Consider the following 22,810-nt stretch of genomic DNA (forward strand, 5'->3'; position numbering starts at 1 on the left):
GTAGTTGGGAGTTTTCGAGTGATTCTCCCAAACTTCCTTATCTACAACCAGCAAACGAATCAAAACTAGAATATCTCAAAGGCTGAGGCATTACAAATGTGCATGCGGTGCCCATCGTATAAGTGTACCTATGGCTACGTAAGTATCAGGAAACACTTGAATGCAAATTACACAATAAATTAGTGAGTAATGAAGGATGGCACTTAGTCGGCCATCACTTCGAGAGCGGCAACGTGGCTATTCCCTAAAAATCGAGTATGAGCCTTGGACGTTCAACCTCCAAGTGATAACGAAATCCGAAACAGCAAGACTTACGTCGTCAAGTATTACACTACGGACAGCCCTATTCTCGTGCGAGCGCCGAGCCCTCAGAGACCGGGTCATGTCTGGGTCTGACAACGGACGAGTATTGGCCAACGAGCGTATCAGATCAGGAGATCTGGCTGAAGACGGGCTGTTTTGGAAGTCCAAACCAAGCATCTCGTACAGCTCCTGCTGAGCCTGGGCAAGGGCCCTTGTAGTAGATGCGCCGGAATAACACAATGATCCAGAACCTGGAAGACTGTGAGCGAAGGAAGGTCTGATGTAAACTCGATCCAAATCTAATGAAACAGCATTTGTTGCTGAATCTAGTTGATGAAGAGGAAGTGGGGGCACGGGTGGGACAGCTCCTTTACATGCAGACGAGGGAACAGACATGCTACCTCTGCTTTGCGCGCTGCTTTCCGAACGCCTCCGGGACGTGCTTGTGGATCGCAGACCTGCTTTCGATTGCCGCATAGACGACTTGCGCACGGCTGAAACGCGCTCAGACCGTTTGTTTGATGACCTGGGGCCCGACTCCCCAGCAGCCTCAATCAGTCTATCGCATTCCACCGCAATATCATGTGCCTGTTTCCATCCCTCGTCTCGTTCAGCCTCAAGAGATTCGAGTTGTTCGTGGAGCTTCTGCATCTCTGCCGCCTGACGCAAGAAAATCGTATTAACCTTCCTCAGGGCCATCGCAAGCGCACTGGAGTGGTGAACATCACGCAGGCCCTCGAGCTGGGCAAGCTGTTCAGCGACGGTGTGAAGTTCGTCGGCTAACTGGTCCTGCGCCAAGGTAACCTCGGCCAGCTCTGCCAGAGCCATGTTTGCTGTGTGTCCCACCACTCCACTCTCGAGGTGTCCCGTGAGTTCCGCTATGAGTTGCCATCGCCGTCGTACGAGCACCTTGTATCGAGATTTAACATCGGTGTGGAGCATTTCTAAACGATGTATTTCCTCGGCGATCTCACCGTCTAACGTCTCCAGACGCAAAAGACGAATAGAAGAACCCTCAGAAAACTGCTTCATTGCCCCTGAGACAATACTCTGCAGCTCTGCAGAAGTGAGGGTCCACTGGGCTGCCTCCATCGTGAGCCCGCGCCACTTTGGCGGAGGCGTTTGGAACTTCGGAAGGCGTTGCGATGCAACCTCATATAACTTTCTCCAGGCTGGTGCATGCGTGTTTCCGCAAGTTTCAGCACTGGTCACTTTGGATTCAGATGACCCTCGCGCCCTGAAGCCCGGCACACGACCACAGAATGGATGAGTGGGTCCACTTGGTCGTCGGGGACCAATTGGAAGAGGGGGCCGAGGTCTCGCTCGCGTCCAACTACCGAATAGCCGAGGCTGATAATTCGGTGGGGACGTTCTACCATCGGCTTCCGGGGCGGAACCGGACGACGTCCTCAGCATAAGATGTTTAACACCGGTTGGAGGATCCACCGTTTCTTCGCACATTATGGTACGGCACGGAGGCGGGGCCACAAATGATGGTGAAATAGGTGCTGATGAAGGACGAGCAGTTGGTGAACTCCCTGAGGGATTTGGGCCTGGTGGTACTGACGGGGAGGGAGTAGGAGTAATCGAGGGCAAGAAAGACTTGCAGAAAACTGGTTGCAAGACATCCGTTTCACGAGCTGGCTGAGGCTGAGACGTGGTGGGCGGTAGTTTGACATGGAAGGAAGAACGTCGACTACTGGGTACTAGGGGTGAAGTACGTGGAAGGTTGGCTGAAGATGAGGAAAGACGAGGAGAAGCACCCGTGGGTTCAGACGGAGGAACAGAGATGGGAGACTCGCAAGCGTCCACCTTGCAAGCAGATTGAATCGACGAGGTCGATTTGACGGGTAGTATGACTGATCCCAAGTCCTGTTGCCGGGATCTCGACGTTAAACTCGCCGAAGGTCGAGTTAAACTAAATCTTACCTTATTAGCGACCACTGTCTGTACGAGAGTATCGGGATCAATGAGCTCCTTTGACGGTCTTATTGTATCTGTTAGGGGTAGAGAAGCCTTCGAGGGCGTCGCTGGTAAGGTATCGTCGCAACGAAGTAGTGGGTCACGAGAAATACCCGACGACGGATCCAACAGAAACGAAGGCTCGCCATGAATCGGCGAAGCGATAGACTGGGGCCTACGAGAACAGACATTTCCATGGTCCTTATGTGACCTCAGATCCGTGTTAGACGTGTGCCGCGGGAGCGATATGCTACATGGGGAAGGTAGTGTGGCCGGCCTCGGCAGTGGCTGGCGTCGGGTCCGGAGAGATGATACTGGAGGACGCCGGGGGTCTGGCGAGAATAGCGGCGGTGAGAACATTGGTGTCTCGGGAAACGTCTGGTAACCAGCCGAGGAACCCGTGGAGGTATACTGGGACGAACTGTGTGGATCCGGACTAATAGTGATGGTATAGTCGAGAAAACTACTACAATCCTCTTGAATCACATCACAGGCAGTAGGCGGCATTTCAAGATGACCAGCGGAGACCGCGGATGAAGGGAACGAGGGGAAGGTGCGAAATACTAGTTTGAGTCAGCATCGTAGGTGTCAATAGCGTTTTCTGTGCAAAACTCTCGGCCATGGGCAGCAGTCTGACCTGCTTTTTGTTCCGCTGATAAGGAGTCCCGCCACGGGTATCTGTACATCTTCGTTGGAATCACAAACACTGATGACAATTTTTTTGGGAAAACACACCTTTGCGATTTCTTGAACCACCGATAGCACCAGTAGGTTTTGGAAGACGTCGCCGCAAGTTACTGTTCTTGCGTTTAACGGGAAGTGGGGCAACGTAGGAGGCGCTAGAATCGGAATGCGGAGAAAGCATCGCCGTGTGCGGACCGGGAGACACGAAAGAGTACTCATCCAAGCTGTGCTCAGTCGAGCTTTGAAACCCATCTGCTTGCGATGAATCTGTAGCGAACCCAGGTGTTTTTGGTATGCTGGAAGAGGAGGGAGGCGAGGATACCACCTCCGAGGCTGCGCGTGCCGAATCCGGTGCCCCGTGTTCTAATGCCGCGCTAGTTGTCATGGCATTTTGATATTCAGCATCGAGAGCGCATTTCTTCGACGTCGGGGTGTTGGGCGCAGAGGGGGCCTCTAAAGTGGAAGATATGCGACGCGAGCGACCAGCCTGCATGTCAGTCTCCGGTAACGGCGTGCAGTGAGAGTCCGTCGACAAGCAGGAGGTATTCCTGTCGGTTCCCTTTTCTGATTTCGCCACAGATGGTCCCGTAGCCATAGTGCCGGAAAATCGATGCGCCCGTCTCTGTTCTAAGACAAAACTAGGTGGTAGAGGGGGAACAGAAGGGACAGACGACGAACGTCCAGTCTCTGCTCCAGGTAGGCTGGGAACGGATGATTCGGGGGGTAAAGTTGCAGAATCCTGCCGTGCGACTCCGCTCCGGTGACGGGATTGCGCTCGTTCACAAGGTGATAGAATAAATGAATTCGCAATTAATGCTCGTGCAAGCGTAGTACCTGAGATTGCCGACATATTTTCTGAAGACCCCGGTGACGAGGGGTTCCTCAAATATAAGTCCTTCGAAATCGGGTCTGGAGCTTTGCTTGGGGTCTTGGGCTTCGCATCATGCATCCCCGAAACGTCAAGATGGGGGTCTGGGATGAGAATCGGCGCGGGTACAGACTTTTTCCGGAGAGGATCCTAAGGTCAACTGTGAGTAACGTGTTTTGGCGAACACAAACTACTTTGTGGAAACACACCTCGCGTGAATCACCAGGCAGCCCTTCTGCTGTCCCGTACATTTGTAGGGGCACAAGCAGATCTTCTGGAACTGCGTCTTGAATAAAGCAGCTCCTCCGGGAACCAAGGTTCGGTAGATATCTCTAGCTGCACGAATGGCCCGGGAGTCCCGTCTCGTGGGACGTATATAGACTGCTCGCCGATGTCCACTATCTGGGGCGACTCGAAAGACTCTGGAGATGTCGGTGGTCGAATGGAACGGTGCGGCTCCTGGAAAACTCTCATGTGCTTTGCTCCCTTCTTCTTCCCATTCTTCCGCATGAAATTCGAGAGCATGACGTCCGTCTATTGTCCCAACGATGGTGTCACGGTATCAACCAGTGCTAGCGTCAACCGAAGGAAAGGGAAGGTAATAATACAAGATCTAAGAAGACGAAGTGCAAAGATGGTGAGCGGGACTTTCGCATATATGTAAGGTCACTTCGCTGTTCATAGCAACGTCGGAACACCATTAATCACACATGATACACAGCCCCTGTAGTCCTGTGGTGCTCATTGGTCAGGTACGCGAACGGTCATAACTCAAACCTGCTGATCTTGCACCGTTGTTAGATTGGCAAGTTGAAGGACGGGCTATGGGCATGGCATGTAGCAGATTTGATGACAGTGTACTGCTGGAGTTGTCTGAATCCGTCAAGGTCGGGTGTATTAGGAGCAGACCTTGCTTCACCTTCAAATTCCAAGGCAATTGCGATGGCGCTGTCATGTCACGAGCGCTAGATCAGTCAATGATACTGTGCATTGCATGCCTGTACTGCCTTAGACTGCCTTTCGCGTCAACATGTGGCTGGTATAGCAGTGACCGCATAATCCCGTAAATCATTGATCGCATCACGAATTGGTTGATGGCGCAACGTCGTGCCTACTAACAAGCACGTAGGCCTGTAATAGCCTGTAAGTAATACAGGACGGACTTCAGGCTTCATGGGAAGAGCCCACCAGCGCTGTGTCAAAGGAGTACAAATACCATGGACGTGTCCATGATCGCATTAATCAACCCGAAAACTACATGAAACATAAGAACGATATATGATGGTGTTTCCGAATGCTCCTGATCCACGAAAAAGGGGGAAATTGAGGTCCATTGCGATTGCGATGACCGAACTATGGACATGCGGGTCACATGCTAATCCGTACGCTATTCCGTGGATGCAGTGTTGGGTACGACAATCTGAGCTTAGTAGGAAGCTGCCCGAGAGTCAATTAACGTTATGGGCATGTATAATTACATGGGCGATGCATTGATGCGTGGCTCTGCATTATATCGCAAGCAGAAGTACCGACTCTTTTTGACCACACTGATCTCGCACGTATCAAAAAAAGAGAGCATAAGGTTGATTATGCGACGTCTCGCGTTCGCGCAATAGAGATACATACTACGAAAACCAGCTGAACGAACTACGTACGAGAGAATATTGTGGGGTTGCAAACTGGCAAGTAAATGCGGAAGATTGGTGAGGCAAACGGGAACTCGTGCAATGGCATCCAAATGCCAATGAATAGCCGTGCTGCATCTAAGATGATAGGTATTGTGAGGTTATGCGACGGGGGATTACTGCGTGCAATTGGTCTGACATGATCTTGTATATGCCAGCCCGGACGAAAACGAATGCAAAGAATGAGGTGGAAGTTATAAAGAAAAAAAAAGAAAGAAGACTATGCCCGAGGTCTGCACGTCAGCGAGCTAACCTGTTCACTTAAAACAGACATACTGAAACGTATAGGGTATAGTCGGGTTCATAATCAACCATTTCCAAAGGGTCGCGGTGGTTCGATATCGCCCGCGTTGGACTTGTGGTTCGACGGCGACTCAGTAAAAGAACTATACGTTAACAGGTTCGCCCCGGAAGCAAGGGATGATCCAGAAGAAGCCGAAATGCGCCTGGTCGCTCTAGCAGCCCGACGTTCCTCTTTTGCTCGTTGTCGTTCCGCACGGGAAATGTCATATCGCGGGGAGGAGCTCTCAGGTATCGCCGATAGCGACTTTACAGGTGCTTGTGACACAAGTGACAACGAAGTCTGTGAGGATGTAGCAGATGGGGCCTCCGAGGAAGGCACATCCAACGTGGATGATGACTGCCTCGTGTGCTTGAGATTGGTATTGATACCCTTCTGCGCGGAGTGAGCGGTCCTGACGCCGCTGGTTAACGATTCGGTTGATGTAGGAAGTTTGGAGCGTGTGGAAATAGATGATGAAGATTCAAGATCTGTGACGGGTCGATCGGACTCGTCTTGCGTGCTAAGAGACGACCGCGCCAGGTTTGCGGCGGCGTCGATATCTTCAACGGCACCATGGTGAATGACTAACCACCTTAGGCCCTCAATCTCCCTTGTCTTCTTCCGGATGTCACGTTCGAGTTTCCCTATTGTCTTGGTCAACGTCACTCTGTCATCTTCGTAGCGTTTAGTGATGGTGATGATGTACTCTTGCAGCTGGGTGTATTTCTTACGCTGCAGGATCAGTGCCTCCCGAAGCTCTTCAGCGGAAGCATCAGGGGAGATACCAGGAATTGCTCTGTTCTCCGCAGCGAATGCCTTCTGGTAAGCGGGGAATGTGGAAGAACCAGACAGGAGATGAGAGTTGTTCAATAAGGTCGCTGACGATACAGTGTTTGCACGTGGCCGCTGAGACATGCCGGGTGGTCGGGAATGCAGTGTCGCATTGCTAACAGACGATATCGTTGGCATTGTGCCCGACTGCAAGTTCGACAGGACCAGAAGGTAACAATGGAGAAGGTAAAGAGCCGGACGAAGGGCAATTACTTGGAACCTTCCCCGAAGATCCTTGATACGGCGATGGTTTAATTATAGACGATCTGGGGATGGAGCTAGAGTGATCTCTCCTTGGGAGTCGAGAACTTGAATCATAAGCTCGAGAAGCGTCTGTGTCACTACCTGAGTGACTCGGCACACGACCACGACTCCGCGTTTGCTCTCCTCCAGATAAATGTCCCTGCGGGGTTGTCTGTTCACTTCCAGCGCCCGATCGTGGCCCCACGTGAGCTATAGTACTGTCGCAGTTATTACCAACGTCCTTGGACCAATCACAAGAACGGCGAACTACAGTTTTATCAGAGGTGGCCAATGAAGGCCGACCAATTGTGGAAGGTGGGTAGGGGAACTGGAGGGTAGTGGCGAGAGGCGTTTCTGAATTCTCCTTCGGAGATTCTGCAACGGTCAAGATAGTAGGAGAGGAAGCACACTTGGCCACCTGCGACGGTTCCCCAAGCTGGGGTTGCAGAAATAAATCAGAATAATCCTCCGAGTCTCCGCAAGAAGCTGCGGAAGATTGAAGCGTGGGGTGAGGACGAGGAGTAGGGGAACGACTTTGCATACTCGAACGTGGAGACTCAACTGAGGATGAACGTCCATCAGGTGCTGGTGGTGATAACGTGTGCATAGGAAGTCCCGAACAGTTGTCGACTGGTTTCTGAGCCGCTACATGTTGGGATTTGGAAGCTTTGGAAGACTTGGGAGATGACCGCAAAGGAGTGAAATGTGCCGCAAACTTGGATCCTAGTGATGGAGGACAAACGTTCACCGGCGGAAGAGTGGAGGGGAGAGGGGGGGCAACCGATGAGGATGCATCCATTGAAGGAGTAATCATTATCACTGTGCGCCTGGAAAACTAGTGGTCAGTCTGAAGTTACGGCGTCTCTTCATCGTGCGAATGCATAGCTCCGAGAAGTCGAAGACTAAACTGCAGGGGTAAAGGCACCACAAAGATCCTCTGGGAACGACCCCGTGTATGACGTGAGCTGAAGAATTCGAACACGTACCCATTGCCTAAAGAACGACGGGCGACATTCGCTGGAGGGCGCTCCACTGTGGACTTTCTGGCGGGCGCTGCAACGGACTGCTCTGCAGACTTCTTCCTTCCTAGGAACGGCAACATAGAACGCCGTGATTTGGACGTGAAGGACTTCTCTGACGATGAAGGTGTACCGGGTTCGGTAACCACTGCATTTTTCGGGGAATGTCGAGATCCATGGGTAGAACGGAAAAAGTCAGCGAGGTCAGACGTCTTCACGCGAGGACGTTGGTTCAACCCTGTACCGGACATCCTCGAGGGTTACTGGCTGTAGAATCGAACCGAGTGCATCCGTTGTGAGGGGAACTCGCGGACCAGGTTGAAGCCTGAAGACTGGAACACACGAGAAGACTGGAACACACGAGAAGGGAAGAAAAAACTGCAATGCCGGTAAGATGGACCACACCGCGTAACGCGTATACACAACCGAATCAGGTGCGGAAGTTTTGCCAGTATCTCCGGGACCGAGAGGATCACGATAAGCGCCTAGTATCGCGTAGACAGCTGACGGAATGAGCAAACTGCCAGAGGAACGCAAGGCTGTCGCAACCTGTGGTCGCTATTATGGGGGAAGGGCGAGTATTTATTGGCGTGGGCAGATAAAGCGGCCCCTGCGGCTCCCACTACTTTCATGTCCGTTCAGTTTTCCGACTGTGAAGACAAGCTTGGCAAATAGTGGGCATCACAACAACAAAAACCAGTATGGAAGTTGGCACCATTCATCCTCCCCTTGAACCTTCCTCATTCGCAGTGTCCCTTGCAAACAGTAATGTGCAAGCAGTGTGAGAATTGAAGGAATCCTTTCGTTTCATTGCCCATCGACCTTCAGTTAAATACTTAACATCCTCAATTCTGTGAGCACTATGTATAAAATGAAAACTATTCATGTGAAATGAGCGCCACTCACAAGGCGGATGGAACCAAAAAGAAACATATCGGTCGGACATTTGTGTGACACTTCGGGGGGGTCTACGGATGTCAAGGTGACAACACTAGTAGAATGACAGTCGTAAAATTGAAGCTGCCGTACACCTTGAAGCTATTCTTGACGCTGACGCACAACTTGAACACCAAGCACACTCGAGGATAGCTTGTGATCCGGAGTGTCGAAGCTCACCGCAGGTGGCGGAGGTGATTGAATCTGCGCGACAAGCGATGTTGAACTGAAGTTGGGAGAACGAAATTTTCTTCCGGACCGGCATACCACACGTCGGTGCCACTAATCATCGCAATCTTGCCGAGTGGCGGCGATGTCAAACTGGCATGGTTCACCCATAAGTTGGCGTTTCCATTCTAGATAGGCTTTAATTCCCACTGGGGATCTTCTGCCGCACCATACCTTCTGCCATACGGTTGTCTCTGGGGTTGAATGAGTGCCATGTTTTGAAAGATAGCTGGAACCTTGTTTTTTGTTGTGTAGGGAAGCCCGTTTCTACTGCGGTGCAGGGTCACGCCGAAATCAGCTGTCACCTGCCGGGCGTTTGCCGAGACGAAGGGTTGGCAACCAGATATGGCAAGTACACAAGGATAATTTGGTGAGTGCCGCAGGACGCCCGATAACCACTAGGGCCAGTTTTGATTGAAGTTTGGCAGCCCTCTCAACGCGTACTCCCATTCCCTCAAGAGTTACTGAAGAATATGGAACGCCTATAAGTGGATCGCATGCGAGTTGGACTATCCACCGTTACGTTTCGAGGTAAATGTGCTGCGGAAGGTTATGCCTACGAGGGCACTCCTCCGAATCGATATGGTCAAAACCGAACTGTCCGGCGCGCGTACTCATCGTGTGAAGGTATACGAACCGTTCATCTTGCGTGGAACTGGTCTTTAGTCACATCGAGGCACCCCCGAATACGTTTGTGGGCGTTGAGTTCCTTCAGAAGCGTCTCACCGCCGCAGTGAGATTCGGATGAATCGGAATAAACCTCCGACAACTAAACTGCAAGCAAAGAATTCTGCATGGCAATCGTTGGTTCTAGGCGCTTCAAAAGGACGTTTTGGTCTCTCTCAGAACATCTAGCTTCGTTCCATATAGGGCATCGTCTCACCCATTGAACTGACAGGGAAAATCCCGAGTGAAGGCCATAAGCCGCGACGAGATGGTCGGCAAGGAGAATGCGAAACTGCCACAAAAAATTTTGTTCAATTTTGCTGAATTGGGGTTGTCCGCTTTGCAATACGGGACACTGGTGACATGGGTGATGCAGGGCGTTAGCTTCAAAGTCACGTAGCCGTAGATGTCAAGGATGGAACGTATCGATAGGAATGGCGTGGAGAAACAGCGGGCAGGGGATTGGGGTGGCCTTGGTCACTCACCTATCGGTATTTGACTCCGCGGATTCATCTAATGCCCCTGTTGCAGAGGCATCCTGGAAGCCTGCAATTCCAAGGTATCCACAATTAGGGCGACATGGAGTTACAGCAGAACCAGGTCTTGAGATGACCAGAAAAAATCCGATTTCCGCGGATCTACGTGTGACTGTACCGGGGACAATGAGGGCACGGGAATATCCGGAAAGTAGAGATCTATACAGGCGCCAGTGAATCTAGGAGATGGAGATGCATTCACGCTTACCATGAAACGTGTCAATAGGTGGGTACGACCACTTCATTTCGAACCTCCTTAGACCCCTGTCTGGATATGTGGCTGGCGACGATGGACAGCACTTACATGAATATCCCGCTCGCTACATGTCAGCATGGGGTTGGCTTTTGTGCTGGAGAACAATATGCAAAATTGATATTCGCGATTGCAACCATCACTTCGCAGAGTAGATCGCGAATGAAGTCCCACGCAACATTAAACGAGACAAGTGTTGACTGTTGACCGGAGTGACTATGAGCTTCTGGACTCTGAGATGCTCAAAAGTCCTGCATCATCCACACTGGCGACCAGAGTAAGATGTCTTCGGGGCTTTTCCATATAACGTGAGCTGCAGGCCGGAGTAGAGTAAGGCGCTCACACTCGGAGGACTACCAGATTCATACATTTTCCATTATCAGGAATCACAAGTGTGTCGGTCAGTTTTCACCCCTCTCCCTGACTTCACTTTGCTCCTCCACAGCGAGACGCCGTCCTCCATATAGTTGATTGACCATAGCACTCCGCCTCAAGACTGCCAATTCCTTGACAGCTTCGTTGTACGCATGAGAAAGCTTTCCGGGATCCTGTTCAGCCTTCAAAGCGTCGTCGATTATATGGAATTTTCCTGATCGTGTTGAATAGAGCTCTTACCTGCATATTCCGAAAGTTTTCTCGAGTTCTCTGCACAAAATAATTGCGAAAATTGTAGGAACTAAACGACTTGGCTGCACGTAGAGTGGAACCATAAAGATGAAGAATATGCTGCCGTGATGGTGGATTAACCATGGTGTGCTGGAGTACTTCTGTGAGCCCTGAGTCCAATCATTCCACGAAGCCCCGCAGCTGCAATTACGTAATGGTATCACTTGTATTCGTAGGAGCCCTGACCAACACTACATCTGATTGAGAAGAACCTAGGCGTTCATCCCCCCAGGATGCGTTTTAATAGCGGTGCAACCTGTTTACGAGTGGCATGGGTGTTCATCTGCTTATAAACCCGTGCAATGAACGCCTGGCCAAAAGGCGAATCGTTTACAGTGCTGGCTGACCGTTCGTCAGCGGAGCCATCGTGAGAGAAGGAATCATCGTCCTCATCCCTGCCTTCGTCATTTCCTGCGGCATCTCCTATTCCACCAAAACCGTACCGAGAAAACGTGCGGGGCTTCAACGCGAGGCTCGCCTCTGCCTCCAGGCCATCAAACAGAGTACGAGCCAATTTCTGTTGCTGTGGCGCTCCCTTCGAGTCCCTAACAATCCACAGTTGTTCTCGTCTACCCTTGTCTTTTTTGCTGCGGTATGTTGTGAGGACTCCGAGGATCGTCAGTCCACGTTCTTCCATCCACGAGGTCGTGGCAGTCAGCACCGCTGCAGACCCCGATTTGAAGAAAGCTGACAATGATAAGGGAACCGTGGCCAGCCCCACCTGTGCAGGCCCACCACTTTCCTGCGTTAAAAGTGGGGACAGCTCCAAGGTATATTGCTTATAGTCTCGCCGAAGGAGATCCCTTGTGCTCAAGTGAGAAACCGCAAATTTCTTCGAGCGTAGAGTGTCCGCAAGGGTGCGCAACCAAGCGTGATCTATAACGTCCCCAGGCATAGATGGGTCTGTGTCTGTTAACATTTTAGTCGTGCAAGTCTCCCCGGCAACGAATGGTCGCTCCGTCGAGTTCACGAAACCCAGTAGCCAGGCAGCAGCTGCGTGGTCTGTTTCAAGCGCTTTCCCACCCTTCCGCAGTGCTTGTGTATCGATGGCGATAGCGCTCAGGAGTAGGCCCGCAAGGTCTGGGGGTAATGAGGTGTGACCAGAGCCAGACATGAGTAACCTGGTAACGAGAGAAGTGCAGCTCCCAGCTGGTTCGATTATTCTAAGAGAAGCTGTATCGTAGTATTTGCCATCGTCGTCGTGATGGTCAATGACGGCCACCACTCGTTTATTTGGTGACGGGTTGGGAACACTATTATGATCGACCAGTGCATAGTCTGTGCATTTATGACCAGGCGGTAGATCCTCCGGACAAAGGAGCTCGTCAAATGGATCATGTACGCCAGCCATTGCTAGTGCATAGACATTCTCTGCTCGGAGGGGAAAGTCCGAGCGAGGCATAGGCATCAGTGCCACCGTCTTTTCTTCAATATCTTGAGTCTCGGCATGAGATCGGTACCAGGCGTAGCCTATGGAACTTGCAATGCTGTCCAGATCTATACGACCAGGGATGATCGATGAGGGCTTCAGTCGTGGTGTCAAGTCATGAGAAGACGCCAGCCTACCCCCTGCCTCGTTGCCCACCACTATCGTCCAACCATGACCATCGTCTCTGAGAAACTGTGTTTTCTGCTCCCGCAGGTGCTGCGATAGAATGGACGCTGACATGTCTAATTTCCAGTAAGGATTCAAGGATAACGATCGTGAACTAGAGCAGATTAGAGTCGTGATACTGAAGCGTCCAGACCTCGCAAACAACCGGCTGTCGTTGATTTTAGTGACGTGGGAGGGCCCAGTCGAAAATGCTCGCGGTCTTAAAACAGCTGGCCAAATTGTCACTTTGTTAGAGTATGAGTAGAGGGAGAGAAAGTTACCGTACACAGTCATAGTGTGGCTTCCTTTACCGAATGATAGTGCCATCTTGGACAACGGTACCTTGCTCAATGTTTGTAAACACGTCATAGGTAGGGAACTCTCGAGTCCTATACACGCGCGGCTATGGTACAAACCCCGTGTTGAATCGGGGCATCTATATAATTTGTGGTTGTCGAAAAAAGACATGACCAGTATCGTCGACAGTCACCGCATACTCCAAAGCTTGACGAGGTGATATTCTAGTATCTATTAGTATCCGTTTCGTTGCATTACGTGAGGTGCACTCGACACGTCTAGACTGCTTCGATACATTTGGCCTGGTCTATTGACTCCCCTGATACGCCAACACTTCCTGCACGAATTCGGGCTCCCCAAAGATTTCCTTCACTCTTGGAATAGACACTACTTTGTCATAATGTGCGAAGATATTGGGATACAGTGCTCTCTCGGTGGCTCCACAGGTCACCCTTCCAGTCTGCTGGGTTGATGCCGCGAGCGCGATGTCGGCGAGGGTTACCTCGTTTCCGACCAAGAAGCCAGAGGATCGCGATGCGAGGTATGTCTCTAGGTACCTAAGGAAGCGTACCTGTCTGTTAAACAAGCCTTCAAACATCTAGTGTTTGGTGTAATACTGTCAGCTTTGAGCTTCCACGGCACCGCTGCAAACGCACTTCTCTGCTGTGTGGCCCAAGCCGTCCGGTATGGAGTGCTCGAATTTCCATGTTGAACGCCGAGATCTCGTACTCGGAAAATTGGATCCATTGATCTATCAGCGCCCGTTCTCTAGCATCTCTTCCAAGCAGTCCGGACTCCGGCGCGAGAGAACACACTAACGTAGGGATGTTAGTTACTCTGACGGACCTTGTTCTGTTTCGTAGTAAGCGGCTTGCCATGGCGCGCAATAGCTATTCCCTCGACGAGAGCGAAACCAGTATTGTCCTCAAATGCCGGAATTTTTCCCAACGGGAACTTTTCCAGAAATTCGGGAGTCCTGTTGGTCACTCCAAACTCAAAGTGAGGGACATCTATGTCTAGACCGGACAGAGCAGCAGCAGCGAGGATCTAAGAGCAGTTAACCATCGATACGCTTGCAGCTCCATGGATCAACGTACAGTTATGGTTTGGCGCTGCGCGGAGTATCCCCATAACCTGCCTATCGTGTTCATGGTATAGAGCGTTGGAATGTAATTCGAAGATGGGAATCACGAGTATGTGGACAACAGTACGGCTTGGACTCCCTTATAGGTATCCAGTCATGCGCAGCATCATAGAATGAAGGTGACTCGACCTGAAGCACAGCATGAACGGAGATGCCGGAATCTCATGGTGGGTAGAGGTTTTCTTGTCTTCTAGGGTTCTGCATGAGACTGTACAGTGCCAGATTTGAACTCGGCTTCATGAATCGAAGTAATAAGTCACTGGGTCCCGGTTGGTCCCCTGATAACAACGCACATCCAATCTGGCCGGTTCTCAATGAGTCCACGCTTCGATTATTGGCATGTCGCCAATCAAAGAGCGTCGCATTCGTCGTTAAGCTAAGTGCGGAAGCAAATGCGAACGCAACTCCAATGTACTTCCACGGAAAAGCCCGGGTGAAAAGGACGCGAAGTCCAGATGCCCATGGCCCTGTGCATGATCCTCGGTTCCGCATAAGGTGAGTATATGTACGATGAGTACTGCAGGTGTTTGATGTGCTACTCCCCCCTCCTCTCCCTTGTTATTCGCCTGTCTTTATTCCTATGAGGCCTTCTTTCGTCAGAGATACTCTTACGCTCGTTTCACTAGCCCAACTCGCTGTTGCAGGCGGTCTTTATACCCTCTCTGATTCAATCGTCGGCGAGGACTTCTACGACGCGTTCAACTTCGAAGATATCTCAGATCCAACCCACGGCAGAGTGCACGTTTCGTTGATTACGCGTCTTGCATTCGTATTGACGCGACAACGACAGCAACTATGTTGACAGTGCGACTGCCCAACTACTCGGTCTGACAGTCGCTACCGCAAACAGTTTCATCATGCGTGCAGACGATACAACTGTGCTCTCGCCAACCGGTCCTGGTCGAAACTCTGTACGCATTCGCTCTAACAACGAATATACAACCCACGTTGCGGTGTGGGTGCCCTTGAGCGGAGTGCATAGTTAATGTGACTGACAATTTCCCAGATTCGACATAAACCATATGCCTGAAGGATGCGGGTAGGTTATATGTCGTAGAACTTGCGAAGTTCTCCCACTTGCTTCAATTAGCTGACAATGACTTCATTAAGGACTTGGCCCGTGAGTGTTCATTAGTTCTCATTAGCTCCAATGTCAACATTTCTTTTCTTTTGGAAAAGGCTATTTGGGAGACTCTGGAAGCTGACTGGCCGGATTCCGTGAGTCATGGTATCATCATCTTTAGCGCCTCGACAAACAATCGATACAGGGTGAAACCGACATCGTTGAAGGCGTGAACAACGTGTCGCCAAATCAAGTGCATCTCCACACAAGTCCCAGTAGGTCATATCGTCGGACGTTCCGTATGTGATAATAGGAATAACCGACGCAGATTGCTCGATCCCGAGCAACATCAGGCAACTTGGGTAGAGACGACTTTGCCTCGTTTATTATTTACTGTGCTAAACTCGAGGTCGCTCAGAACGGTTCTCACCACTGACTGCGATGCGTCCGGTATGATATTGTCGCCCAGCTTGGATCTTTGCTTATACGTTGCAGTTAACTACAACAGCGGGTGTGGTTCCGCTTTATCGTACGCTCCTAACAGCTTCGGGCCAGCCTTTAACGCGGCCGGCGGTGGATGGTGTGTACCATAGTCCTCATTTGGGTGAGGGCAGTGGCCCACCTGAATTTGTCCCAGGTACGCCCTCGAGAGAACGGACGATTACATCAGTGTGTGGTTTTGGAGCCGCGACAGCTGGTTCACTCCCGTGGATGTGAGATTGGGATCCCCCGTCGTTGACACCAGTTTTTGGGTAAGTACGCATTACTTAGACGAAAGCTATTGAAGAATCAGTCGTGCAGGGTACGCCTGCTGCGTACTTCCCAAACACCGATTGTGACCTTGCCAGCCACTTCGGTCCGAACAATATCATTATCAACTTGACTTTTTGTACGTGTCATCAATGTCAATGGCAAATATTACTCAAGCATTATCAGGTGGAGACTGGGCCGGTAGTCCAGCAGTGTATAACGCATCGGGTTGCCCTTCTACCTGTGTCGGTGAGTGTTACAGCCTGCCATGAAAGAAGTAAAGCATGCTAAGCCACTTCTACGTAGACTTCGTGAACAGTAAGCTGTTGTGTCATTCCCCGCCATCTTGCTCACCCTTCTATTTCGTAGATAACCCGCAGGCCTTCAAAGATGCTTATTTCCAGTTTGCTTCCATTAGGGTCTACCAGTAAGTGAGGGTGTGGTCACACTCCGGCTCAATTGGCACTCGCTAGTTGTCATGACACCCAAACACTTCTTCTAGAGCGCAGCGATCATTACATTATTCGTATTTGGCAGACGTTATTTTTGTTAGAAACTAACCTTTTAATTGCGTTTCTCAGTCTGGGTATCTTTGACATCTTTCACCACGAGAAATCCATTTGGTTTGCATTGGCATTTGCATTTTCACTACTTCTACTACCGAGCTCGTCAAGCTGTCAGCTAAATCTGGGCGATAAATAACCATGCTACATGCAGCATTCATTCACATGCTGTTGTTACGTCCTGCCTAAATGATCGTAATATGGGTCATCGTGCGGTAGCGAATGTCTAACTAGGTGGTGCGCATCTGTATATATACATTCCCGAACTGACAAAGAAGAGGCCAAGGTGAAATGCAATATAATACACTATGAAGCGAAGGGACTCGCAGGCGCGAGGAGATTCATCACCTGTACTCTCGAAGAGAGAGAGAGCATCATGATCCACGCACTATGATGGCATGAATTGATCGTAAGCAGTGCGCCAAAATCCATCCTGTATGATACCATCTGGTTGCCATGAGTGGGCGACGGTTTGAGATTGTGGTGGTCCCGAGAATTGCCGCTGGGCGTGTTGATGATGATGTTCCGGAGGTTTCGTCATGTACCCCGGCGGCGGCTGTGATTTCTCCTGACGGTGGAGAGGCAGATCGTGACATGGGATTTCCATCGGAAACTGAGCATTTTCACCATTGGTATGGAACGTCATGGAAGGATGGATGCTCAGGCCCATGAGTGGAGGGTCGTTCACGTTCCCCTCATACCGAGAATCGAACGAATAATAGGTTCGTGGAGGTCCGGGTATTTCACCCATGAATGACGTAGGCTGATTATGAGCAGAGGGCGTACGAGATACTTGGGTTGCTGATAAGGCGTTGGGAGGACCACTAGTTGTGAAAGGAGAATCCGGGTAATCTGTGTTAGGTTGCGCATAGGGCATAGGATTAGCACTGTTTGATGGACTTTGGGTTGGTTCATAGGATGATCCTGAGGGAGAGATTTTCTGCATTGGTGCGGAATCCGAATTATCCGAGCTAATATACTGCGAAGGCTGTGATACACGACCAAGAGAAGGTCCACTTTGATCGCCGGTTCCAAAGGGAACTTGGAAGTCTAACTTGGGGTCACCAGGCAGGACTTGGGTCACTGTTTGATGATGTGCCTCCCGAACTCCGGGGGATGGAGCACTCTGCGATGGTGGCATAAACCCTGATGCACACGGAGGGTGTTCAGTATTTTGGGAAGAGGGAATCACAGGAGTCCGACTCGATGACAGCGCAGACTCATTTCGTTCAGGAGTGCCACTCGAAGATGGAGTGCGCAGCCTACAAAACGGTGGTGCATCCTTGACGGGCCGGACCCGTACGCCCGTGCGAGGATAGCAGGCTTTCTTTGTGCCCTTATCTTTGCATTTGGAGTCGCGTGAGTCTGTTTGTGAGCGCTTGGAGCTTGGAGGTACGGGTGGTGTCAAACGTTTCGGCAACTCTTCGGATGGACTAATATCTTTCTCCTGCGTCGAGTTCGTGGTCACCACGACGCACGAACCTGAGTGTGTGGTAAGACTAGGGGGGGCACAGTCCAAATTAGTGGAGGAGACCGTCCCTCCAATGAAAGGTATTTGGAAGCCGTCAGGTAATCGCTCTGACTCATTTTCAGGCTCGTCACGTTTCCTTTTCATCCCAGAAGACACATCCAGTTTTCCATGACGCGCCAATTCAGCTTTCTTCTGCAACAACACTATAATCATGATTGCCTCATGGACATCTCCCTCAATGCCACCGCGCATCGGTCCCCGACCTGTGTTCAAAACCGGGTCACGCATCACTTCGAGGGCATAGTTGACATCCTCCATGGCCGTTCGTGCCCAAACACTGGTCGGGTCCTTAATCACATTGTGCGCACACGCTACGGCAGCATCGAACAAAGTCCTCCCGAATGAATAGAAACTGAACAAGGCAGGAGTTGGGCGTCGTCCTTTGAGGTCTGGCCTTTGCTTCCACATGGAACAGAGTACTCGAATAGCGCGAATGATGGTATGGGCGGCTGTGAAAATCCCGACGGCGGCCTGGTAATGGGCCGTAGGAGTCGTGTGGCCATTAGAAGGGCGGAGAAATGGAACGTAGATCTTCATGATGAGCCGTTGCGCCGTGACTATCAATTCACAACGCTGTGCTAGTAGCACAGGCGATGCCGTAGGACAATCGCCTGACGGAGATGAATAGATCGAGGAAGCACCGACATCTCGTTGCGAACTTGGAGAGTTTGACAGGTCCGAGTCGACGTCTAGGCGGAACGCGACGGGAAGCTCGGCAAGCCACTGTTTGACTGCACTTGCGCAAGCCATTGCTTGTTCAAGGGAATAGTGGGCTTGGGCTTCTGGATCGTTCTGAAGAAAGTCCTTGAGAGATCTCTTCTTAATATCCTTGACAAGTCGCGCCAAGCTATGAAACATGTGAAAAACGTCGTTACTGTCATACAAATGGGTGGTTATATACCTGCACTTCAGCCCGAAGTACTTGAAGTCCGAAACATTTGGCTCGAGCAATGACAATGGACTTCGAGGAAGCGGAATGGATGTGCACGCAGGTGTAAACACATCCTCATCGACATCCATCGGTAATCGAGTTGTATGTTCCGTATCGGAGATTAGTGCTGAACGACCCATGTAGTCTGATACAAACCTAGATCGAGGCGTCAATCGAGTAAGTCGAGGTAGAACTCGTATTTGACGTACAGATCGTAATAGAAAATGTCCCACCAAAGGCGTCGCCGTGCCTCGGCATCGAACAGGTTGAAAGTTCCCGGAAACTCGTCAGGATCTGCGTCCAACCCCATGGTGCGAGCAACGTTGACCATTTTGCCGACCTACGGCCATCAGGTGGCGCCAATCAATCACACATTGATCGGATCAAAATGTACTCACATCAGGCAAAAGATTGTGTGCCACACGAGCTTTACTATCATGAAGCATGTATAGCACGTGAAGAATCATCGTTACGAGGAAGTCCAGATCATATGAATTGTTCTTCTCGAACAATGCCAGCGCCTGCTGTGAAAGCCCAAGTAGAACAGATGGATACGAGGCAGAATCTTTTTGGGTATTTTTGCCTTTCTTCCCCTGAGTTGGTAAAACTTCCGTTCTCCTTCGCGAAGCGGGCCGGGAGGTTGATGGGCCATCAACTATAATTCCCTCACATTGAGCAGCTGCGTGAATCCGAGCCTCTTCATCAGCAACCTCTCTGTCAACCAACGTACCCAAAGCGAATGCTGCTGCAACTGCTGCGAAGAAAGATAGAGTGGGTTTGGCAGGACTGGGACCTTTGGAAGCAGATACAGGTGTAGCTGACGGTGGGCCAAAGAAGATGGCGCGTGCCAATTCTGCTTTCTGACCTCCCATCATCCCTCCCGTTTCCAGACTGGGATGGCCTGGTGAAGAACTATCAAGCGCACCGTCGTCAGAGCTGTCGGCTTCAGACCCCCATCTGAACATTGCTTCTGCACGATCCTTAAAATGCTTGAAATTAAAACATGGATGCATCTTCAGGACGTCCTCGACATTATCGTAGAGTCTTTGTCGTTTGCGGGGAGCGAACGGCAGATGTGCCATAAGCCGTGAGGTCACGCAAGGTGCGTCATCCGGGGATGGTGATTGGGCAGCAAAATATGCAGAGATTGGAGGTAAAAGGAGAGGGATAGGTAGTTCAAGACTACATGTCGAAGATTTCCCCGGAAGAGTCACCATTGGTGATTCCAGTTTCACCTGACTAGAGTTCGCGTGAGGAAGACCCAACCTCTGAGGGCTGAGCTCTTGAACTGGATGTAATTCTTTGCCGAGATCCAGTTCATCAAGCCAAATAGTGGTAATGTCGTCAAGAGATATTGCCAAAGAGGATCCTGACTTTCCGACTGCTAGCAAGACACGATCTGGGTGGGAAGAACCAGACGCTTTGGGATGGTGAGGATGACAGCGGGGACCTGACGCGGTGAACTGTGCTAGTTGCGATTCGACTTGGCTCAGTCGATTGTTCAGGGAGTGGAGGTCACTGTATCAACAGGAGGATGTAAACCATAGCACGGATAAAAATCGAGAGGTGCGCGAACACTTTTTCTGCAGCTGCAGGAGAATATACGCATCTTGCCACGGTATCTCGCTTGGTACAAGAGCCACAGGGAGTACGACGATCACACTTGAGCTTAAGCCGTTTACACTATGGAAAGGTGATCAACATATGTGAATGCAGAGTACTACGATCAGGCGGCGCACCTCGGCACATACTACGGTGACCCGAGACCGGATTTGCCTATAGAAAAATCAAACGTCATGAGAGGAAGCACGACAGAGAAAGCGAATGACACAGACAGACCACCGGAAGCACCGGAAGATTGTTGAGGCTGCTGCTGGGACTGTATTTCGGATGCTGAGAGTGCGACGTCCATGGAGAGCTAATACTTTTGTCAGCAAAAAAAATCCGTAAAAATTGGGAGGCTCTCGTCCGTCAAGCAGACAGCCTTGCAGCGGGCCAAATGGACAGACGGGCGAGGGAACAAGAGGAGGCGAAATAGACGGGGGCTACAAGACAAGCTAAGGGACTGCCGCCGGCGCCAGTCACAAAGTAGGACCCCTGACACTGCCTGACCCCCGCAAGCAACGTAGGCTTATCTGCTTTGCAGTAGTTCTCACTCTCATAAGATATTCATTCACGACAGGGCCTGTCACTGGTCGGGTACCTGATAGGCGAATTGTTCATTTGCTGAAAGCACTTATCAGTACCTTTTGGATTTTACAGTAAGCAATAGTTTTATTTATACGATGATGAGCTGGAGCCGCACTACTCTATGATGTAGAGTACTGCGGACGGCGTTGATCCGTCTGCTGGGTCCGTCAATCATCACCGCAATTATCTTCATCCGGTAACCACTTGCACTAGTAAGGGGCTCTACATAAGATCCTATAAGACCTCACCCCGCCAGTCCTTTTAAGTTTCAAACAAAGGCCATCTCTTTCAGGTACCCAACAGTAGTTGATTCAACCGTGACAGCAACTTACATATTAGAAGCCGGCTTGGACAAGCCGTGCCTATCAGGCGTAGCTACAGCAGCTGAGTCACGCACTCATTGACCTATAGCATGCAGTTGCCTCCCTCCACAACGGGACATTGGCGAACATGTAGATGACCTGACGCGATGCTCAGGCGGACTCGGATGGACGGAAGCTGTTCACCTTGAGGCTGGGAGTCGCTTACATAGTCTGCTTACCTTTAAACTGCTTCAGCAATTCGCAGGACGTCCAAGGTTGAATTTATGATATTATAACCCGCATTACGTGTCCCAGAGGATGACGAGCACACTATTCTCGCTGCAGAAGAGCTAACAAACCTAATCCACCCAACATCGCATACTTCAATTGCGGAAAGTCGTTCTATCAACCGTGTCAGCGAAGTGAAACAAACGACTATGCTGAAATATCACCATAGCGATCGTGATGTAGCCAATATATGGGACAAATCTGTGGGGTTATCCGAGTCAGTAAAGCAACTCACGCAAGGGTGACGGGGCACGTAGATGACGATCACGCCTTTGCACACCATCAAAAGGAGAACTAGGACACACCCGCGCACTTTCCCAACAATATGTCGTCGTTCAAGGAATTCCAGACCGCGATACAATTCGATATCGTCAGCGTGGTTATTGTCACCCTTTGTGAGCAGAAGTTGGTTGTGGCCAGGTGAATACCTCGCCAACCTTGTATTTCTCAGTCTCAAAAGACTTGAGCTTGGATAGGAACTACTCACAAATCCTTCCTTGACTTCCGAGTCGAATTCGAAATGAACACATCATGAGTTTCCAGAACACGGTGGACAATAGGTATTTCGACGCCGGGTATCTTGTAGACAGTAATGTCACCGGTTTGGTACCTTTCGTTCACAGGGTTGGTTAAAAACAGTAGATCGCCCCGATAAAATGCGGGTTCCATGGAACCACTATGCGCCCCCAACGAAGCGACGAGAGGTGTAAGATGTGATGCCAGACGAGAGGTTTCCAAGCTCCTACCTCAAGACTACCACGATAGGAGACTCAGTGTTGAAGAAAAGCCCCAACCCCTTCCATATCATCAATCCCGAAGCTATCACGGATGCGAAATTGAGCAGTTGGAGGAGTAGCTGCCTCCCAGGCTGAGCATCAGTATGCCTTGCTACTATAGTTCATAATCGAAAGAACCAACGTGTCGAAACCCTAGTCGGCGTAGCGTCTTGAGTTCCTCAGCAAACATCTTGACGGTGCAACCGTTGGAAGCTCAA

At 50.6% G+C, this 22,810-nt stretch overlaps 10 protein-coding genes across 10 annotated transcripts; 1 reads left to right on the forward strand and 9 right to left on the reverse strand.

Moving 5' to 3' along the window:
* Positions 1 to 237: 237 nt before the first annotated feature.
* On the reverse strand, positions 238 to 1,245 carry F5J12DRAFT_717536 (uncharacterized protein; the record flags this gene model as incomplete). Its single annotated transcript, XM_051741065.1, has 1 exon — positions 238 to 1,245. The coding sequence occupies one exon, from the start codon at positions 1,243 to 1,245 to the stop codon at positions 238 to 240; it is 1,008 nt and encodes a 335-aa protein (XP_051602206.1).
* A 4,165-nt stretch (positions 1,246 to 5,410) lies between these two features.
* Positions 5,411 to 6,700, reverse strand: F5J12DRAFT_969888 (uncharacterized protein; the record flags this gene model as incomplete). Its single annotated transcript, XM_051750066.1, has 1 exon — positions 5,411 to 6,700. One exon carries the CDS (start codon positions 6,698 to 6,700, stop codon positions 5,810 to 5,812), a length of 891 nt encoding a protein of 296 aa, XP_051602207.1. The 3' UTR covers positions 5,411 to 5,809.
* F5J12DRAFT_519861 (uncharacterized protein) lies at positions 6,462 to 8,468 on the reverse strand. The gene is made up of 2 exons (XM_051739835.1): positions 7,846 to 8,468; positions 6,462 to 7,686 (listed from the first exon to the last, which is right to left on the reverse strand). The coding sequence occupies exons 1-2, from the start codon at positions 8,127 to 8,129 to the stop codon at positions 6,732 to 6,734; spliced, it is 1,239 nt and encodes a 412-aa protein (XP_051602208.1). The 5' UTR covers positions 8,130 to 8,468; the 3' UTR covers positions 6,462 to 6,731.
* A 2,211-nt stretch (positions 8,469 to 10,679) lies between these two features.
* On the reverse strand, positions 10,680 to 11,489 carry F5J12DRAFT_519742 (uncharacterized protein). The gene is made up of 3 exons (XM_051739833.1): positions 11,113 to 11,489; positions 10,866 to 11,054; positions 10,680 to 10,791 (listed from the first exon to the last, which is right to left on the reverse strand). Exons 1-2 carry the CDS (start codon positions 11,245 to 11,247, stop codon positions 10,899 to 10,901), a joined length of 291 nt encoding a protein of 96 aa, XP_051602209.1. The 5' UTR covers positions 11,248 to 11,489; the 3' UTR covers positions 10,680 to 10,791; positions 10,866 to 10,898.
* On the reverse strand, positions 11,384 to 12,832 carry F5J12DRAFT_717244 (uncharacterized protein; the record flags this gene model as incomplete). The annotated part of the gene is made up of 4 exons (XM_051741049.1): positions 11,384 to 11,505; positions 11,596 to 12,066; positions 12,139 to 12,660; positions 12,730 to 12,832. The coding sequence occupies 4 exons, from the start codon at positions 12,830 to 12,832 to the stop codon at positions 11,384 to 11,386; spliced, it is 1,218 nt and encodes a 405-aa protein (XP_051602210.1).
* Positions 12,833 to 13,082: 250 nt separating this feature from the next.
* F5J12DRAFT_519759 (glutathione S-transferase C-terminal-like protein) lies at positions 13,083 to 14,296 on the reverse strand. The gene is made up of 4 exons (XM_051739834.1): positions 14,152 to 14,296; positions 13,930 to 14,101; positions 13,711 to 13,868; positions 13,083 to 13,652 (listed from the first exon to the last, which is right to left on the reverse strand). Exons 1-4 carry the CDS (start codon positions 14,203 to 14,205, stop codon positions 13,362 to 13,364), a joined length of 675 nt encoding a protein of 224 aa, XP_051602211.1. The 5' UTR covers positions 14,206 to 14,296; the 3' UTR covers positions 13,083 to 13,361.
* Positions 14,297 to 14,778: 482 nt separating this feature from the next.
* Positions 14,779 to 16,442, forward strand: F5J12DRAFT_717529 (glycoside hydrolase family 16 protein; the record flags this gene model as incomplete). The annotated part of the gene is made up of 13 exons (XM_051741064.1): positions 14,779 to 14,945; positions 14,989 to 15,153; positions 15,205 to 15,237; positions 15,309 to 15,318; positions 15,378 to 15,416; positions 15,467 to 15,536; positions 15,590 to 15,623; positions 15,680 to 15,711; positions 15,757 to 15,841; positions 15,899 to 16,013; positions 16,063 to 16,150; positions 16,198 to 16,266; positions 16,381 to 16,442. The coding sequence occupies 13 exons, from the start codon at positions 14,779 to 14,781 to the stop codon at positions 16,440 to 16,442; spliced, it is 969 nt and encodes a 322-aa protein (XP_051602212.1).
* A 2,557-nt stretch (positions 16,443 to 18,999) lies between these two features.
* On the reverse strand, positions 19,000 to 20,253 carry F5J12DRAFT_717003 (uncharacterized protein; the record flags this gene model as incomplete). Its single annotated transcript, XM_051741039.1, has 4 exons — positions 19,000 to 19,192; positions 19,246 to 19,376; positions 19,435 to 19,623; positions 19,693 to 20,253. Coding segments are annotated over 4 exons (1,074 nt in total), but the record flags the coding sequence as incomplete, so codon positions are not given.
* A 240-nt stretch (positions 20,254 to 20,493) lies between these two features.
* F5J12DRAFT_688482 (uncharacterized protein) lies at positions 20,494 to 20,811 on the reverse strand (the record flags this gene model as incomplete). Its single annotated transcript, XM_051740348.1, has 3 exons — positions 20,494 to 20,554; positions 20,613 to 20,719; positions 20,788 to 20,811. Coding segments are annotated over 3 exons (192 nt in total), but the record flags the coding sequence as incomplete, so codon positions are not given.
* A 987-nt stretch (positions 20,812 to 21,798) lies between these two features.
* F5J12DRAFT_816371 (uncharacterized protein) lies at positions 21,799 to 22,810 on the reverse strand. Its single transcript, XM_051745076.1, has 6 exons — positions 22,735 to 22,810; positions 22,563 to 22,672; positions 22,304 to 22,492; positions 22,122 to 22,253; positions 21,981 to 22,017; positions 21,799 to 21,930 (listed from the first exon to the last, which is right to left on the reverse strand). Exons 1-6 carry the CDS (start codon positions 22,780 to 22,782, stop codon positions 21,859 to 21,861), a joined length of 588 nt encoding a protein of 195 aa, XP_051602215.1. The 5' UTR covers positions 22,783 to 22,810; the 3' UTR covers positions 21,799 to 21,858.

Source organism: Pisolithus orientalis, assembly GCF_024613125.1.
Source record: "Pisolithus orientalis strain OTSU chromosome Unknown F5J12scaffold_7, whole genome shotgun sequence".
NCBI classification, from domain to species: Eukaryota; Fungi; Basidiomycota; class Agaricomycetes; order Boletales; family Pisolithaceae; genus Pisolithus; species Pisolithus orientalis.

Coding starts and splice junctions, on each gene's coding strand:
- F5J12DRAFT_519742 (XM_051739833.1), bottom strand. CDS start 11,247: ATGGTTAATCCACCATCACGGCAGCATATTCTTCATCTTTATGGTTCC. Junction 11,055..11,112: donor AAAACTTTCGGAATATGCAG/GTAAGAGCTCTA, acceptor GACGCTTTGAAG/GCTGAACAGGATCCCGGAAA.
- F5J12DRAFT_519759 (XM_051739834.1), bottom strand. CDS start 14,205: ATGAACACGATAGGCAGGTTATGGGGATACTCCGCGCAGCGCCAAACC. Junction 13,869..13,929: donor AATAGCTATTGCGCGCCATG/GCAAGCCGCTTA, acceptor TCCCTACGTTAG/TGTGTTCTCTCGCGCCGGAG. Junction 13,653..13,710: donor TTGGGCCACACAGCAGAGAA/GTGCGTTTGCAG, acceptor ACCAAACACTAG/ATGTTTGAAGGCTTGTTTAA.
- F5J12DRAFT_519861 (XM_051739835.1), bottom strand. CDS start 8,129: ATGTCCGGTACAGGGTTGAACCAACGTCCTCGCGTGAAGACGTCTGAC. Junction 7,687..7,845: donor CGTCGTTCTTTAGGCAATGG/GTACGTGTTCGA, acceptor CTAGTTTTCCAG/GCGCACAGTGATAATGATTA.
- F5J12DRAFT_816371 (XM_051745076.1), bottom strand. CDS start 22,782: ATGTTTGCTGAGGAACTCAAGACGCTACGCCGACTAGGGTTTCGACAC. Junction 22,673..22,734: donor GCCGACTAGGGTTTCGACAC/GTTGGTTCTTTC, acceptor CCTGGGAGGCAG/CTACTCCTCCAACTGCTCAA. Junction 22,493..22,562: donor CCTATCGTGGTAGTCTTGAG/GTAGGAGCTTGG, acceptor GGGGGCGCATAG/TGGTTCCATGGAACCCGCAT.